The following is a 16525-nucleotide window of genomic DNA, read 5'->3' on the forward strand; positions in this document are numbered from 1 at the left end:
TTTGAATGAACGAAGAGAAACAGTATGTCGTCCGCTGCGGTGAGGACCATCCACTCTCTCTCTCGACTGTCAGTGAGACAAGTGCTAGAAAGAGATAGCAAACGCTTGACGTTCTGCAGACAAACGGATGGACCCTTAAAAGAGAGCATATGTGGTGACGACGTAGCTGTTTGTGGCAAAGCGTAGACTCGGAAGAGAGGAAAAGCAAGATTTCTGCGCTTAGATAGAATCACTCCTTATACAATTTTTCTTTTTGTTTTCTATTATCCACTTTTTTTATTTGATTATAATTTTTATTTATTTATTTATTAATTTTAAGAAATTGCATGACTTATATAAATCCTACAGCAAAATTAATGTTTCTAGCCAGAGCAACAAGGACTTGTGCTTGGTTTTTAAGTGGATTTTTTGTTGATTATTTATTTAGGAATAATATATATAAAAAATATATAATATATTTTACTATTTTTATTTATATATATTTCTATTTATTTATTTATTTTTTTTTTTTTTAGAGCTACAAGTAAAACTTATCTATTCAGAAAATATGCCTAGAGAATGAGAGAAACTTTAAGGACTCTTAATAGCTCTTTCTTGGCTTTGGTTTTTCAAATCATGTAAATACATAGAAATCCACGATTATTAAGGAATTTTGTTAGTCCATCCAGACATCTAATTCTGGCCTCTATAACGCGATCTTATCTTATCTTTGGGTATATTAATGCAACCTTTCAGGTTCTATAGTTCATGCCTTCATATGCTAAAAGTTTTAATGGATTTCCTCCATCTCAGGAATGGTCTATAAAGAAATTTATGGAATCACTGGAGCATTTAATTGTCTTAGAAACAGATCTAAAGGCCTTCAAATATAAAATTTAATTTATTTTTTCATCCGTACTCTCTTCAGAGTCTAGACGGCCTCAGTTTCGTATCATTTTTGCTGTCTAAATCTATTCCAATTAGTGACACCTTGACTTACTTCTGCGGCCTGTTGCCTGTTGCTTTCCGGTTTTTCCGACCCACTCTTCCGGCCTGGCTGGCTGCCGGTGCAGCGGCTGCACAAATGGCACAGATAAATAAGAAAAGCGCTGTGGAAGAGGAAAAACCAGCTGGGAACAACTTTCGCTAGTCGCTGGTGTACGGGGTCTATGGGGTGTACGGGGTGTACGGGGGGTGTCTGGGGCAGGCGTGCACGGAAAATTGAATATGGCCAAATGCGCTTGACCAAAGAAAAGGCCAGCATAAACATGGGAAAAACAACAACGGCCAGTGAATGGGTTTGCCCGACTTTTCCAAGCGCAAAAAAAAACAACAAAAATTACAACTTTTCTTTTTCAATTTGTTTTTCTTTTTTTCTTTCCCACAGACACGTTCGGCAAGTTTTTCCAATCGATGCCACTTGAAAAGGAAAACCTAAAAGTCCACGGCACAAAAATCTTATTACCGAATAACGGGAAAATTGGTAAACCGGTTCAAGTTAAAAATTCGGTTCGGCACAAACTCTAACTCAATTGAGCCCTATATCTATCTCTCTCTCTCCTACGAACAAAACAAAAAAAGGGAGTGCGAAAAGCGATTTTCGTTTTGTCTCACTTATATTCCATTAACCCAAATTCTCTCAGCTCTCCAGCCCCATCGATCCATGTCGCCAGGGTCCAGGACAAACGAGCATTTAATGCGCTCCACTGGAGAGGCAGAGAGATATCCGCTGATGCCCTGGAGACAGAGAGAGAGAGGGAGACAGGACCTAGTCCCACTCTCGCGTTATTCATTTTTAAACTGCATGTCCCCTGGAAGTAGCCCATCCTAGGGACGATACGATGATGATTCAATTTAGTTGCACTGTGGCCGACACAAAACGGCTTAAATGGCTCTCCAGCTACAAGCTGGATATCGGACCCATATACACGCTCATTTTTGATTGATAGGCTTAAGTGTGGGTGGTGGCCGGGTGGCTGGCTCTGGCTGGAGGTAAGCGTTTTGCCGCAGATAAGGCTTCCCTTACATTCCACCGAACAAAACCCATCCACCCCTCCCGGGGGGGCTGGCATCGAATCGGGACTTGCATTCGAGACTCGTTTACAGTTTTGTGCTTGAAGTTGATGGATGACGTTGGGTCATGTGGGTGTAGGGCATGTCCTTAGCTGTAACCAGTTGGGCCACAAATTCCACTTTTCGGGCCCAAATTGTGTATGGATTTGGTTTGAAAGTTGCAACTTTAAGCCAGAAGTTGGGGGAGTAGATTGGATCGTTGGATCGTTAGCCTACCATCAATCTAGAGATCTAAATATAGATGCCAGAAACCAAACATGGAATCGTTGGAAGATGCCTCCAACAGGGTGCCCAAGGAGCAGCTTTACTTCGCCAAAAACACCTCGATCATGGACCTACTTTCAACCCCAGAACTTGGGCCTATGTCTAGCCTCAAGTAATGGTCCCAAAACGGTGGAAAAGTACTCCAGAACCAGGCAAAACAGGTGTACGATAGATCGTTGGGTTATCTATCTTTTATGGTTTAAAATGCATTATATTTCTCTTCCAATCTATAAGCTCTATAAGTAAGTAAAAGAATATCTTATTTCTTAGCGAAAGAGCTTTCATAGAATTCATTTCTACATTCATAGCATTTATTCGAACTAGGCCTCATATTCCCTTGCTCCCTCCTTTCGTATTTCCCTCGATTTCAACCATCAATCTTAAGGCCCTGTGTGTGTGTGTGTGGGGGCGTGGTTTGTGGTGGCTTTTCGTACTCCAAAAAGTACTCCAATTATTGGGGGCACGTGCGCAAGTTGGCAGCGACGTCAATTTACATTTAAATCGCCTCAAGTTGAAGGCTGAAAATGGAAAATAAATAAAAATACCAAATACCAAACCAAAAAAAAAGAAGACAAGAAATTTTAATACCCTTTTTAAATACCCTTTACTTAAAAAAAAGAATATTATTTATTTTATTTCATTATTATTTTTGTTTTTTCCATCAAAATACAAGGAGGAGTTATTTCTTTATTTTTAAGGGTTTTCCCAAAGAAAAGTTCATCATAAAATCGAACAAGAAATCATTTCATTCATTTGGGTACAGCAGCAGATGAAGGCGTTATTTTGGCCTTGCCAGAGTAAAAGAAGAGAGAAAAATGGCAAGAAAAAATAAGGAAAATAATCTTTCAATTGGGGAAAAAAGTCTCAGACTGAGAAAATTAAATACTTTGAAGCTTAAGTGAATTTCCATGAAAGTTGAGGTTCTTTTGCACATAGGAAAACATTATGGATACCCGCCGCTGTGGCTTTTGATCTGATAAATACAGGTACATATATATGTATGTATAGTGCTTATATATTGCACATTTTGCGTGTATATCCTTCTGCGTTGAAGGACTCTGGGCGCTGGTAAAAATGATTGCAGTGCTACGTGATTTATTGCACTTTTCTTGGATTTTATTTGACAACCTTTCGTGTGGTTTTTCTATTTCCACCCCGCTCCCACAACCACCCACAAGTCGGAAAAAGTTTAGTCAGAGTTTCTTTTTTTTTTGCCGCTTGGGTCAGGACTCTGACGTGCGTCCCATTAGGTTCGGAAAATTGCAACAAAATAAAGAAGAAATTCTAATGCCGAAACTTTAAAAGAAGTTTCCATTGGCCGTCTAATGTCCTGGAACGCGCATTATGCGGTCCTTGGGATAACTTTCTTTGGCCCTCGAGCCCTGAGCCCGGCTTCACATTGGGGTCCCCACAACACTCAGACACCCAGATATCTTTGCATTCTCGATAGCTCAAGCTGTTCATGGAATTTATCTTTTGTATAGCTATAAATAAATTATTTACTGGAGCCAAAGTATTGTGATAACGAATGCCATAACCGCTTTGTGGGCAAATTTATTCGCAATGGAAAAATCAGTTGCGTTTTTCCTTTCTCGAGCGGTGGTTGCGGCTCTCAACATGTGGATTTTTCCAATTCTTCTGCTGTTGGTACAGCATTCCACAGGCAGCATCCTGCCAACGGAATCTCCCCCTGAGGTAAAAACTTTCCCGTTTAGGAAATGCAATCAAACTGAAGCGAAGGGAGTTTCTTCCAGGACACAACAATCAGTGATGAGAGGCAGTCGCAGTGCACAAAAGAATTCGAGGAGCAGGACCAACAGCTGACGAGCCTGAAGGCACAACTGAATGTCTATCGGGACAAGGCCAGGGAACTGGAAATGCTGCTGAACTACAGTAATACGATGGGGGAGAGACTGTGGGAGTCCTACAAAGCACAGACCGACTTCAAGGAGCAGGTCGAAAAGATCCTAATGAAGGAGATCCAAGTCCAGAACTCCACCATTCAACTCGAGGAGGATCAAAGACAGTCCTTCGAAAACCGCCTCAACGAATTGGAGTGGCAGCTGAAGAATCGAGATCTTAGAATCATGGAAATTGAAACTCAAATGAAACACAAGGAAGATAGAACCAGGGGATATCTAAAGACCTTCATGGATATAATTGAGAAGGAGCTGGAGGGAAAAAGTAAAGAGGTTCTAATAAGCAGATTGTCACGCATGCTGATCTTTATGCAAATTAAAGATCCACATCTTGGTTACTGAAGATCAAGAGATCAGAATATTTACTTCAGACAGGAGTGTCATAGGGATATGGAGGAGTACCATACTATATACTGATTAAATACAATATTAACAAATATCTACATATATATACAATATACCCATTTCTCAGTTTCTAGCATGAATTCTGAAAGTATGCACTGAAGGGCTTTGTGGCTTTTAGAACTAAAATCTTGGAGTTCTGTGGCAACCACAATTTAGACGATACAAGAAATTCGTTAATGCAAAATCATAGACAATTCACAGGTTTACGAAATTGCAGATAGGATCTTTATAATCTGAATAAAACAAGTAACAGTCGACCTGTTATTCGGCTCTTTGAACACCTGGTTTTCGGAATCTTTTAATGCCAGAGCAGGGCACTTTTGAGTGAATACTTTTAGAACTTTTACTGTTTCAATATTTAGAGCATAAATTTGGCTTTGTATGATTGAAAAATATAGAAAAAAATCAGGTTTACTCTTAAAAAGTAAAAAAGCATACTTTGAAATCCCCTTAGAAAAGCGAAAGGCAGGGACATTGAAGAAGGAGAAAAGTGACATACGATTTGCATGTGTATGCTCTGGTTATTTTTCATTTTTCAATGCCTTTCCCCTGCATTTCCATCAGTCTTTTCATATACCTCGTACACGTGCGAAATCAAGTTTTATTTGTTCGGGGGTTTTTTTTCTGCTTTTCGTGCAGGCTCCCTCTGCCTCTCTGCCTGTTGGCAGTGCAAAGCGCATTAAGTCCTTAGCTTAAAGGCAACACACTGCAGGAGCAATAGCAACATCAGAGCCGTGCAAACAAGCCAACATCTGTAATAACAACAATTACAACGGCAAAGCCCCTGCATACGCAAACACAAGGCAGAGACAGCACGTCCTTCGTGAAGGGAGAGGAGAACGAAGGCTAAGGGCCAAGGACAGGGCGGCCCATTAACTAGCAGCTATCCCTAACCCTTGGATCATTTCGAGCAGAAGAAGAAGAATTTTGTGCATTTATTAAAGTAGAGCCAACACCCACCTCTATAACCTCCCCTTAGGCCATGCCTCACCAGACACTACATATGACGATATATTTTCAACACCCATTTTACTCCTGCATTGTTTTGCATTCAATCATATTCTCACTTTCACTATTCAAATGTCCTTCATTGTACTTGAACGCTTAAGCACCTATTTGAATGCTCATAATTGTGTTGTTATTGCCCACGCCCAAGAACTAACTGTGACGCTCTCACATGCTCACAGATGCGTTCCGTTTTTTGCATTTGGAGCGACGTCGTCGTCGCATGATCTTCTGATTCTCTTTTGCTCGGCTTCATTGCGTGCAATTGAGTCGAAACCAGTCGCAGGCGTAGGCCGCATAGAACACGTTGCCAAATAACCTATAAGCCACAAATATTAGCAAACAAAACAGAGATCGAATCAAACATCTAAAATGAAAAACAGTCCGCCTCGAATGCTTAATAAATATTATATTTTTCGCAAATTCCATGCAAAGTGCACTGCCTATGAAAACCTTTGGACTGTGTGTCGCATTTGCGTAATGTGATTTCATTTTCCACCCTCTTATGGCACTCACTCACCGCTCCAAAGCTTTCAATCCCTAAGGGGCGGAGGAGGGGCACGTAATGTGCTTAAAGTGCTGCAAAAACAATGGCAAGGGAGGTGGCAGACTTGAGTGTAATGGCGGATTGTAGGAATATGTTATTCGGCGACAGACTGTTTCAAAATGAAGCATGTTTTTTGGCTCCGTCTTATCCTTAATAGATTCAACAAATTAGCATAAAGGAGGCCCACAAAAAAAGAGAAAATAATTTTTGAGTGTGTTCGATAAATGACGCAGCAAAACCACAGCCGTCCATGGGGATCCATCAATTATAAATTTAGTTAAAGTCGATCGATTTCGAGGGGTCACAAAATAATTACCATATTAAATTCGGGGCAGACTTTGAAAACTTTGTCCACAGTCAGAGGACAAACTTGACCACAGGTCGGAGGATGGGGCCATGGGCTTGCATATCGATAGATAGCGCCAAAAGCCAAACTGTCAGTTCGGTCCAGTCCAGGCCGTTGCATAAACTAGCCAATAATCCCCCAGACCGAACAGACAGGCAGACGGGCGGGGGCCGGTGGCTGGGGGCTGGCCAGAACTTGGCAACCATCAGAGGCGACAAAGGACAACAGGACGAGAGTCGAGGCGAACTCAAGACTTGGCCAAGTCCTTCGGAAAGCGCCTTAAAGCCTGCACCAGCCTCAGCAGCAGCAACAACAGCAAAATGTTGGAAAAACTTTTCCATGTAATGCATTACAAGTAATTTCACTCGCAACCAAATACACAGGCCAACTTTTGTGTGCAAACTTCAAAAAACCAAAGCAAAGTCGACTTCTTACCCTACAAAAAAAAAACTAAAAAAAGAAAAGGAGAATCGGAATCAGCAACAAAATATCCATCAGTCGAGGCTATAGAGTGGAACGCACAATACATTTCCATAGAAATATAAATAAAATTCTCTCAGGAGAGCTCACTCATTTTGCACTCAATGTGTGCGAGCAGTGCAGTAAAGAAGAAAACACTCAAGGCATAACCACACAAGGGAGAGAGATCTTCCTCTCTCTTTAAAGCTAGCCAGCGACGCCGTCGCTTCAGGCGTGGGAGCGACAAATGCAAAGAGAAGCATGAAGCAGGCAGTGCAAAATTGTTTTTTCTGCTCTCGGCTGATCTGCCGCCTGATTACTATTTTCGGGCAGAGTTTTCTGCTGCTCTGCCCGTTCTCTCTGCCAGCATAGCGCATGGCGAGTGAGCGAGAAAGACGACGATACTCTGCGGTCTGCGCGGGTGCGAAGGATGAAAGAACGATTGAAAAAACTGATATGCGGAGAGTAAGAGATCGAAAGAAGTGAGTACCGCGTGCTACACAGAGTAGAGCAGAGAGTATATTCGGCTATGCGATCGCTCTTGCAGGGGTCTTAGAATTTATAGTGCAGAATGTGATCAATCTTTATAAAGGGTTTGTTATAATAATATAATTTTACTGGGCGGCAAGCCCACTACCCCCGTCTCACTTGCTTGAGCATCTGTGACAGTAACAATCCAGCTACGAGAATATCAAAGTAGACAGCGATCGAAACCACAACGAACTTAAGTCCAATAAAAGGTGAATAAATAAAACAATAAATCAGAAGAGGGTCGCTGAACTTGCATACTGATTGACAATACATAATATGTTCTATAGGTCCATTCTATAATCAACAATAATCCACAGAAAGATGTCATTCGAGGTCAAGTCTGATCTACGAGTAAATGCATATATAATACACATTAATGCCATATTATATTGATTGATAAGCATTGATATATAAGAAGACTTGGGTATTTCGTCTTGCATTCAGTCCGATTTAAGTCTTTCAACGGGAATAGTCATGGAAATATATTGGATTCTGGTGCTTTTCTGCCTGCTCGTAGATGCAGACATTACTCTATCGACGGAAAATAGCTCCGAGAGGAGGGAAATTCAGGCAAGTGAACAGATGGAGGATCTCAAGGAACAGGCGGATGCCAAGCAGATTAGCTCAGATCAACAGCTCAAGGACAAGGATACTGAATTGCTGCTGAAAATGGTGAAGGAAATGAAGGAGCAGATCTCAAAAATGGAAATGCAGATTCAAGCCAGAGAGACTCAAATGCAATCACATGATAAGTCAATCAGAGAACTGGTAGATCAAGTGAATTTTCTTAAACGAACATGGACAGGCAGCTGTCTGCCATTCACCAACTCCACTGACATCTACACCATAAAGTTGCCCGGAATGGGCTCAGTCGATGTACCCTGCAATTCCAGTGTGTCCGGATCTGGCTGGACTGTAATCCAGAGACGAGTCCGCGGGAATGTGAACTTTAATCGCACTTGGAGCGAATACAAACATGGGTTCGGAGACCTCCGGGAGAACTTATTCCTGGGACTGGAAAAAATCCATCTAATGACCCTGCTCCAGCCTCACGAGCTGTACATCCAGCTCCAGCATGCTAATGGAAGCACCAGCTATGCTCGTTACGACGATTTCAAAATAGGCAGCGAGGCGGAAGCCTATAAACTGAAATCGTTGGGAAAATATTCAGGAACAGCCGAAGATTCACTGGCCTTTCACGAGGATATGAAATTCTCCACTTTCGACAGGGATAATCTTGATTGCGCGAAATATTTTGGAGGTGGTTGGTGGTTTGATACTTGCGCAGAAAGGTACTCACATCTATTGCGAATTTCCGAATTTATTATGTTAATATTCTTATTATTACAGTAATCTCAATGGAATCTATTATCCAAATGGTACGAGTAGCAAGCGTGACGGCATCTTTTGGGGTGCTTGGCAAAAAGACAACTACACGATCTCGCTTACATTTACGCAAATGATGATAAGACCAAAGGTCATGTAACATTGTGTGTTCTTTAAAGATAATTTAGTGGGTAGTCAAGGCTGAAAGACCATTCAAACTAGCCAAATTCACAGATGCAAATATATCGCATAAATACAAAAGTATCTCAGAACTATCCATCGAGGGTATATATATTTTTTGTTATTAGATAAATCCATCGAGGGTATCAGTGGTGGTGTGGTATGAGTCTGTGTTGCTCTCCTCCGCCCGAGGGCGCACACTGCACGAGGAAGAGCGTGTGAGAGAGAGGGAGAGCGCGTGAGTAAGTGCGTGGAACGCCTTCCAATGCAGTTGGGTTTGTTGGATTCAGTTTTGGGAGTTTGGAAGATATGGTAGTTTTCTGAATTGTGGATGCCACAAATCGTATATACCCCTATTTTGGAAAAATGATTTATTTACATATATTTCAATAGTAATTAGGTAGCCCTGTAATACCCAAAAAAAGGTGACAAAAATCGATTGTACGGTCTTAAAGATACATGTATAAGCCAAGATATAACATCTATTTTGATGGGTGCGCATTTGCAGGGTCTGAAAACTTTACTGAACTCCTTACACACCTTTCTAGTAATTAGTAATTGTAGTGGTATTTGTATTTTGTATTTTATTGCATGCTTAATTTCTTAATAAGTTTAGTGCTAATTTTCCTCGAAGGTTAGTCTAATATCTATCTTTCTTGCATGCTCGCGTTTGGTTCGGCTACGCACCGCGCGTCATGCGGCAGCGCCCCTCGGTCGGTTGGGCGGGAGGAGGGCTGCGTTTTGCCTGGGATCCGCGCGTAACAGCCTTCTGCTGGTGTCACACGGGCCACTTGACGGTGCAGTAATTGCATCGCCTCTTGTTAGATGCAGTCATTGCATGTCAACGTCCAATTATTAAGTTTGGATTTTATATGGGCCCATTGTTGAAAAAATATTCCGTAGCACATTCAATTTACATTCATTGTACGTACTGTACTGTAGTATGTTTGTGACGTTCACGATCCAAGACATGCCCCGCAGAGTCGCGGTCGAGGATTGGAGTGCGAGTGGGAGTGGGGGGGAGGGGGGGATGTCGGCCAGAGAATGCTGACAATGCATGATGCTTATTGACCGAGATTTCTCAATTTGTATGAATATAAGAGCAGAAGAACAGAGGGAAAAAAAACCCAGTTATTATCTACAGAATGCTTGGCTGGAGGGCAACCGACCGGAAGGAAAAGTCCTTCTGTTTCCGTTTCTGTGAGTCAGCGCGAGATATCAAGGGGATGTGTGTGGGGGGGGGAGGGGGGCTAATATGTCAACGGCAGAAAGGATTTAACAATCCCAAATACAGATTTACATTTGCCAAAGGAAGAGCAGAAAAGAAGTACCTAAAGGGATCCCTACAATACCCACAGTATGGTACTTTCCGAAAGGAATCTAGATGTTCTTGATGAAAGGTCAAGATATCAAACCAATTACATTTTCCATCTTTTCCTTTCGATTTTGACAAGTGAGGAATTTGTTGAAAATAAATCCAAAATCCAGGCTGGGCTCGGGGAGGAGGCTACAGGCATTGCATTTCATTAGACTGGAATTTAACAATTTATCTTGCAAGTAATTGACACGGTCTGGGGCAACAAGAGCAAATAGCAGATAGCCTGAAAGAACTGGAGGAGGCGGAGGAGGAGGAGGAGGAGGAGGAGGAGGAGGAGGAGGAGGAGGGGTGGGCGCAATAACATGCCAAGGATAACACAGAAACAGACTTGGGCAGGACATGCAGGGCAAAAACTGCTTGAGGACAACAATAACAAGGATGCAGAACTTTGCTCAAATTGCAATTAACATGAGAGTTTCGGATTTTCGATATCAACAGACCAGCAGGGGGATTTCCCCCCAGTTTTCGACTCGGCCAGGAGTCCAAGGATGTCCCAGAGCCATATCTGTAATCAATTTTTAATGAATTTTGTCCTCCAGCAAGCAGTGGGCAAATTCTTACACATAATCAACAGCAGGCCCCCCACCAACCACTCACCCCCCCAATTCCCCCACAACCAAACGTAAATTAATTCAATTTTGGCTTTGAGTTTCGAGATTTTATCTCTGATTTTGTTTGAAAAAATTCCACAAAATGACAGAAATATGGCCCGATTTAAGGCGCAATTAATTCGATATTGAGCAGGCCCGATTATACACAAAATTTGGGATTTAATGGTCCAAATGAATGGAGTTAATGCCCAAATGCTTCTCTTCAATGAACATTATTCAAGATAGGCTTAAGAAAAGCAGGTTTCTCTGGCTAATAAGCATAGAACTCCTATAAATGGTTATTTTGGCATTTATCGGGAGACACTTTTGCTTTTGAATGGCTCTTGTATTATCACATCATAATCATTGCTGGCTGGCGGCATTCTATTTATGCAAAATCCACACCTACACTGAGGACCTTTTGTGTGTGCGTGTGGCCCGAAATGAGGGGTCAGGTCAGTGCGCAAAAAAAAAGAGAGCAAAACGGAGCAAAACAACACACGAGTAAAAATATTCATAAATTGCTAACAAAGGACACGCCTCCTTCGCATCGGTGGCTCCGTTTAAAGCCACTTTCGACCCTTTAGTTCAGCCTCTGAAGGCCAGTGATTTGGGTTGCTGTGGCGGGGTATATTTTGTTTTTATTTTCGCAACAGAACCGCAAAGGGGGGAGCAGAAGGCCGCACACACGCACAAACCTTGGGCTTAACTTATGGATTATGGGCGGGGAGCCTGTTTTGTGGTGGAACAGCAGAACAGCAAAATGTAGTCTACATTTGGGCGTTGCGAGACACGAGCGCGTAAAAACCGAAAAGCAACGTCAAAATGGTATTAGCACCCATGCGTCTGTGTGTGTGTGCGTAAGTGTGTGTGTGTGTGTGTGTAAGTTGTGGTCACAGTGCGGCCAAGTTGTTGGATTCCTCCTTGGCCCCTTTTCAGGCGGTTAAGTGGAGTGACTAGAGAGAGACAGAGAAAGAGAGAGAGAGAGAGTGCTGCCTCATTAGATAAGTGCAAAGGGGTGTGGGGCCTGGGGCTAGAGGCAGAATATTTATGCTTCAGGCTAAGTAAAAGTTAATGCAGCCCAGGGCGTACAGTACGTTTCAGTAATGTAAGCCTTACATTAAAGCAACAAGAAATATTTGCCACGAGTGTCGGTATTTTTCACAGAAAAAATACCCAAAAATTATCGATAATTTTCGAATTAAAATAGAAATCTCTGTAATTTTAAGCAAAACTGTGTTTGGAGGATAATTTTCTATAGACAGAAATTCAAATATTCATTCCAGTTTAACGACTATAGAAAATACCAAAAAATCATCGATAATTATTGAACTAAAATAAAAATCTATCGAATTTCAAGCAAAACTGTGTTTGAAGGATAATTTTCTATAGACAGAAATTCATTCAAATTCAACGGCTATGAAAATACCTTAAAATTATCGATAATTATCGAACTAAAATAAAAATCTATCGATTTTTAAGCACAACTGAAGGATAATTGGAGGATAATTTTCTATAGACAAAATTAAAATATTCATTCCAATACAACGACTATAAAAAATACCTCATAATTATCGATATTTATCGAACTATAATAAAAATCTATCGAATTTTAAGCAAAACTGTGTTTGGAGGATTATTTTCAATAGACAGAAAATATTAGCATTATTCTTATAAATAATAGCTCAAAATTATCGAAAATTTCAATTTATCGATAGGGTTTCGATGTTTTGAAGGAATATAATAAAGCTGCAGCTCATAGGAAATGTGAAAACCATGAAGAGCAATAAATTAACTTTTCATCTCTAAAATCTCAAAAAATTGTCGATAATGCCATAGAAAACCAATATATCGATGTTTTGTAGATAATTTCTAGAGATAAAAAAATTTGAGATGTTTTGGACGATTATTGATTTTGGTAGAGACAGAAATTCAGCAATCAAAGGACTTTATTCAAGTAAATCAAGAGTACCAATCAAACCAATCAAATATATTCGAATCATTCTATCCTTATAAACATCGTACACATCTAAAAGAGGGCAAACAAAGCCACTCTCTCTCTCTCTTTCGCTGAAAACACTCTCCGGTAGCCACAAAAGCTGACACTAATAGGCCAAGGCTCTGGCTGGAATTTGTAGCATAACAAATTAACATCAAGTGCCCACCGCCCACGGGCGCCACTCCAAAGCCCAGCAAAAAGGCAAATCCGAGAGCGAAGACTGGCCAAGATGGGCGTGTAATTGATGCCACAGCAAGTGCCGGCAGGTGTGTGAAGGAGAGTGGGAAAAAAAAGCGCAAAGGAGCGCGTATTATAAACTAAATGAAGCAAGCTATAAAGTAATTTGAGACACAGTCAGCCCCAACTCTGCAAGAGATCTCGTTAAGCGAGAAAAAGGTGCCAGGGGGGGCAGGGACAATTTTCATTTGCAGGACATCCGACACGAAGGATGGCCATTGTTCATCGGTTGCCAGTGCCAATCATTCAACTGATTAGTTTGATTTTACCGCCACGCTATTTCCGTAGCGCAAAACAGGGGGGAGGGGGGGAACGCTAGACAATGGTGCCCCACCGGAAGCCGGGGGGTGGGGGGCGAGTGTCACAATTATGGAGCGGAGCGACGATTGTTCCTCGAACCAAAAAAACCCAACTTTTCCCCCACTAATTGCTCCGCCAGTGGAACATTCTGTGGCCGAGGGTATTCGCATCGTTCGCTTCCGTTCCGCTTGGCGCTTAATTAAATTATCGATTGGTTTTATTTTTGGGACACCCAACCGAATGGCTCGTGGATGATCACTCAATGTAGTTTACACAGCGTTTGTCCTCTCTTTAATCTCTCTTTCTTTGCCCCAAAACGGGTTGAAATGTTCTTTCTTCTCTCCCAGATACAGATACATTTTGAAGGGCTTTACACTTGAACGAACCCACACAACTCCAGCCAGCAAAATTTTAATGAGCTACAAAACCGCAGAGAGAGAGAGGCTGGGGCTTTGGGGCTGAATCTACTCGAGACTTGGGCAAACAAACTGGTTTATATGAAAACAATTATGATGTTTGCTAATCTCACAGAAATTCCAGAGCCTCAGAGACAGGTACAAAGGAGACAGACAATGAGCAAACAATCGTACGATGCGATTGTTTGCGTAATTTATAATTAAATAACATTACAATGGGCTGGGCTGGGGCGGCACACATATTTGCTCTCGAAAATACATGCAATAATCCCAATAATGGAAGCAGAAATCGAAGCAGAGACTGAGTTATGACATTGCAGACTGTGGGATTCCCCCCCATCCCGGGCAAGGAATTCAATCTGTAGGAAATCGCTAGACAAACTTTGTGGAAGAATGAAAAGGAACAACTATTCTTCTCCTTTTGGCCAACAATTGGCCTTTGTCCACTGCCAGTGACCAGGACTTCAGGACTCGCATAAAGGGAGTATCTTTAAGAACTCTTTGGGGTTTCAATATACAGTTTTCTTAGACCAATCCCCGCCTTGGGCTTTTATTTTATTGGGTTTTTTTGTTGTTGTGCCATTTCAAGTGGCACAGAAAGTTCCTTGTGGAGAAACTTGAAAATGGCATCTGTGAAACTATTTAATAGTTGCACGTTGCAACACTTATCACGGGTTAAGGCTCTCTCCCTCTCTCTCTCTCTCTCTCCCTCTCTCTGGAAGTCTCACTCAACTATGTTGCAGGCATATCAGGCAGCAACAATGTGACATGCAACAAAATTGCTGAACATACGCATTCCACCCCAGCTAGCCCCATTTACAACCCCCCCCTCAAATGCCTTTCAATCACAAGACTCAGGAATCGCTGGAGCAGGCCAAGGACGGGGCAAGTTCTTGCAATTGAAGAACTGGGCGGAAAAATTCAGCGGCTTGTAAAAATATGGCAAGAGAGCAAGAGAGAAATATTCACTTGGGAGTAAACAGTGGAGGTGCAGGGGGTGCAGGGGGGCGGGGCACAAAAATCACCAGCAACAAGAAAAACTTTGGTCCATTTTGTTGTGCAGCAAAACAACAACAGAATGACAGAGTAGCGCATGAATAAAGTTTAAAATACTGTCAGGCGATGCGAATATACATATACTATATATATATACATGAAGAAAAACTTTTGTTTATTCCGAAACTATGGCAAACAGTGGCTCCAGTGGCAGCTCCAGTGGCAGCTCCAGTTCACAGTCATTCAAACATTGTCGAGTGCTCGGCGGGTGCAAATATCCACCATATATAGATTGGTTGAAACAAAAATATCTATAGAGAGAGGGGGAGAGAGAGAGGGAGGAGACTGGGTTGCGAAAAGCCAAGAGTGACAGGTGGAAAAATGGTGGCTGCATTTTTTGCCATGTTCTATCAATCAATGTTCAATGAATCATCGTTAAATTTCGACAGTCAATCTTTGGGTTTTTATTTTTTTTAGAGCAACAGTTTTTATTAAATTGTTATTAATTTTATGCATTTATATTCATTCATTCATTCATATATATTATTGGAAATATCAGAATCATAAAGAATTTTATACTCTAGTGGATTAAAGCAGGAACTCTTTCGCTCTCTCACAGAGTAGCTTAGCAATAAGGAGAGAATTTTAATGTTAGACCCAAAGGGAGAGCATTTCCTCTCTGGCCTCCATCCTAGTGAGAATATTATTTTCTTATTTTATACTCTAGTGGATTATAGCCGGAACTCTTTCTCTCTCTCACAGAGTAGCTAAGCAATAAAGAGAGAATTTTAATGTTAGACCCAAAAGAAGAGCTTTTTCTCCCTCTCTCTCTCTCTCTCTCTCTCTCTACACAACGCCACCTCCATCCTAGGGAGAATCTTATTCAAAAAATACCTTCAAAATTCTGATAATGCGAAAAATAACAACTTCTATGTCTTGGCTCTGACGTGGCATATTTTCTCCCAGACTGGGACCGACTGCTCCCCGCCCCACGCTCTGAGGCGAAGGACAGCTAAAAGAGAATTGAAATACCTTTACCCGGCGTGCCTGAAACGGAATTTGTTCCTTATGCAATATCCTGGTATTGTATAGTCCTAGATTGAAGATTTCCTTCAGAACCAAAAATCTTTTGTCACTTTAGAAAAATCTCTCCAAATGATTTAACAAGAAGCAAAGAAACCAAAAACCGCCCTTGGAGATACTCGGGGAAAATGAAAGAGAAGCCGAAAAGAAGAAAAGAAGCCAACACAAATATTCAACAAACAGCAAACTGGGAAACCAAACGATAGAAAATTAGAAAAGTTTTTCAACAAAAATGTATCTGTATCTGTATCTGTATCTGTTGTGTCTGTGTGCATAAACTGCATACAAAATGCAGAAAAAATATCTGTTGTGGGCTTCTGTGGGACTTCTGTGATAGCAATCAAAAAGTATCAACAGCTGTGTTGTAAAAGTTAATTCATTTGTTTTGTAGATGGGTTGCATGCCCCATTCCACGGGGCATGAAAGCCTATTCGAACTGGGGCACACATAAATTTTGTGAAAACAAAAAAAATACTACTAATTGCTGAACAA

General features: G+C 41.4%; 3 protein-coding genes across 5 annotated transcripts in view; 2 read left to right on the top strand and 1 right to left on the bottom strand.

The window, feature by feature from the left end:
* LOC6593486 (disintegrin and metalloproteinase domain-containing protein 10) overlaps nucleotides 1–16525 on the bottom strand; it is a 119351-nt gene that overhangs the window by 34488 nt on the left and 68338 nt on the right. The window lies entirely within an intron of this gene.
* Nucleotides 3930–4885, top strand: LOC6593857. The gene is made up of 2 exons (XM_026987370.1): nucleotides 3930–4011; nucleotides 4071–4885. The coding sequence occupies exons 1-2, from the start codon at nucleotides 3934–3936 to the stop codon at nucleotides 4575–4577; spliced, it is 585 nt and encodes a 194-aa protein (XP_026843171.1). The 5' UTR covers nucleotides 3930–3933; the 3' UTR covers nucleotides 4578–4885.
* Nucleotides 8003–9129, top strand: LOC113565402 (microfibril-associated glycoprotein 4-like). Its single transcript, XM_026987289.1, has 2 exons — nucleotides 8003–8820; nucleotides 8879–9129. The coding sequence occupies exons 1-2, from the start codon at nucleotides 8003–8005 to the stop codon at nucleotides 9012–9014; spliced, it is 954 nt and encodes a 317-aa protein (XP_026843090.1). The 3' UTR covers nucleotides 9015–9129.

The sequence above is a fragment of the Drosophila persimilis genome, unplaced genomic scaffold (genome assembly GCF_003286085.1).
Source record: "Drosophila persimilis strain 14011-0111.01,24,50 unplaced genomic scaffold, DperRS2 tig00000124-arrow-pilon, whole genome shotgun sequence".
NCBI classification, from domain to species: domain Eukaryota; kingdom Metazoa; phylum Arthropoda; class Insecta; order Diptera; family Drosophilidae; genus Drosophila; species Drosophila persimilis.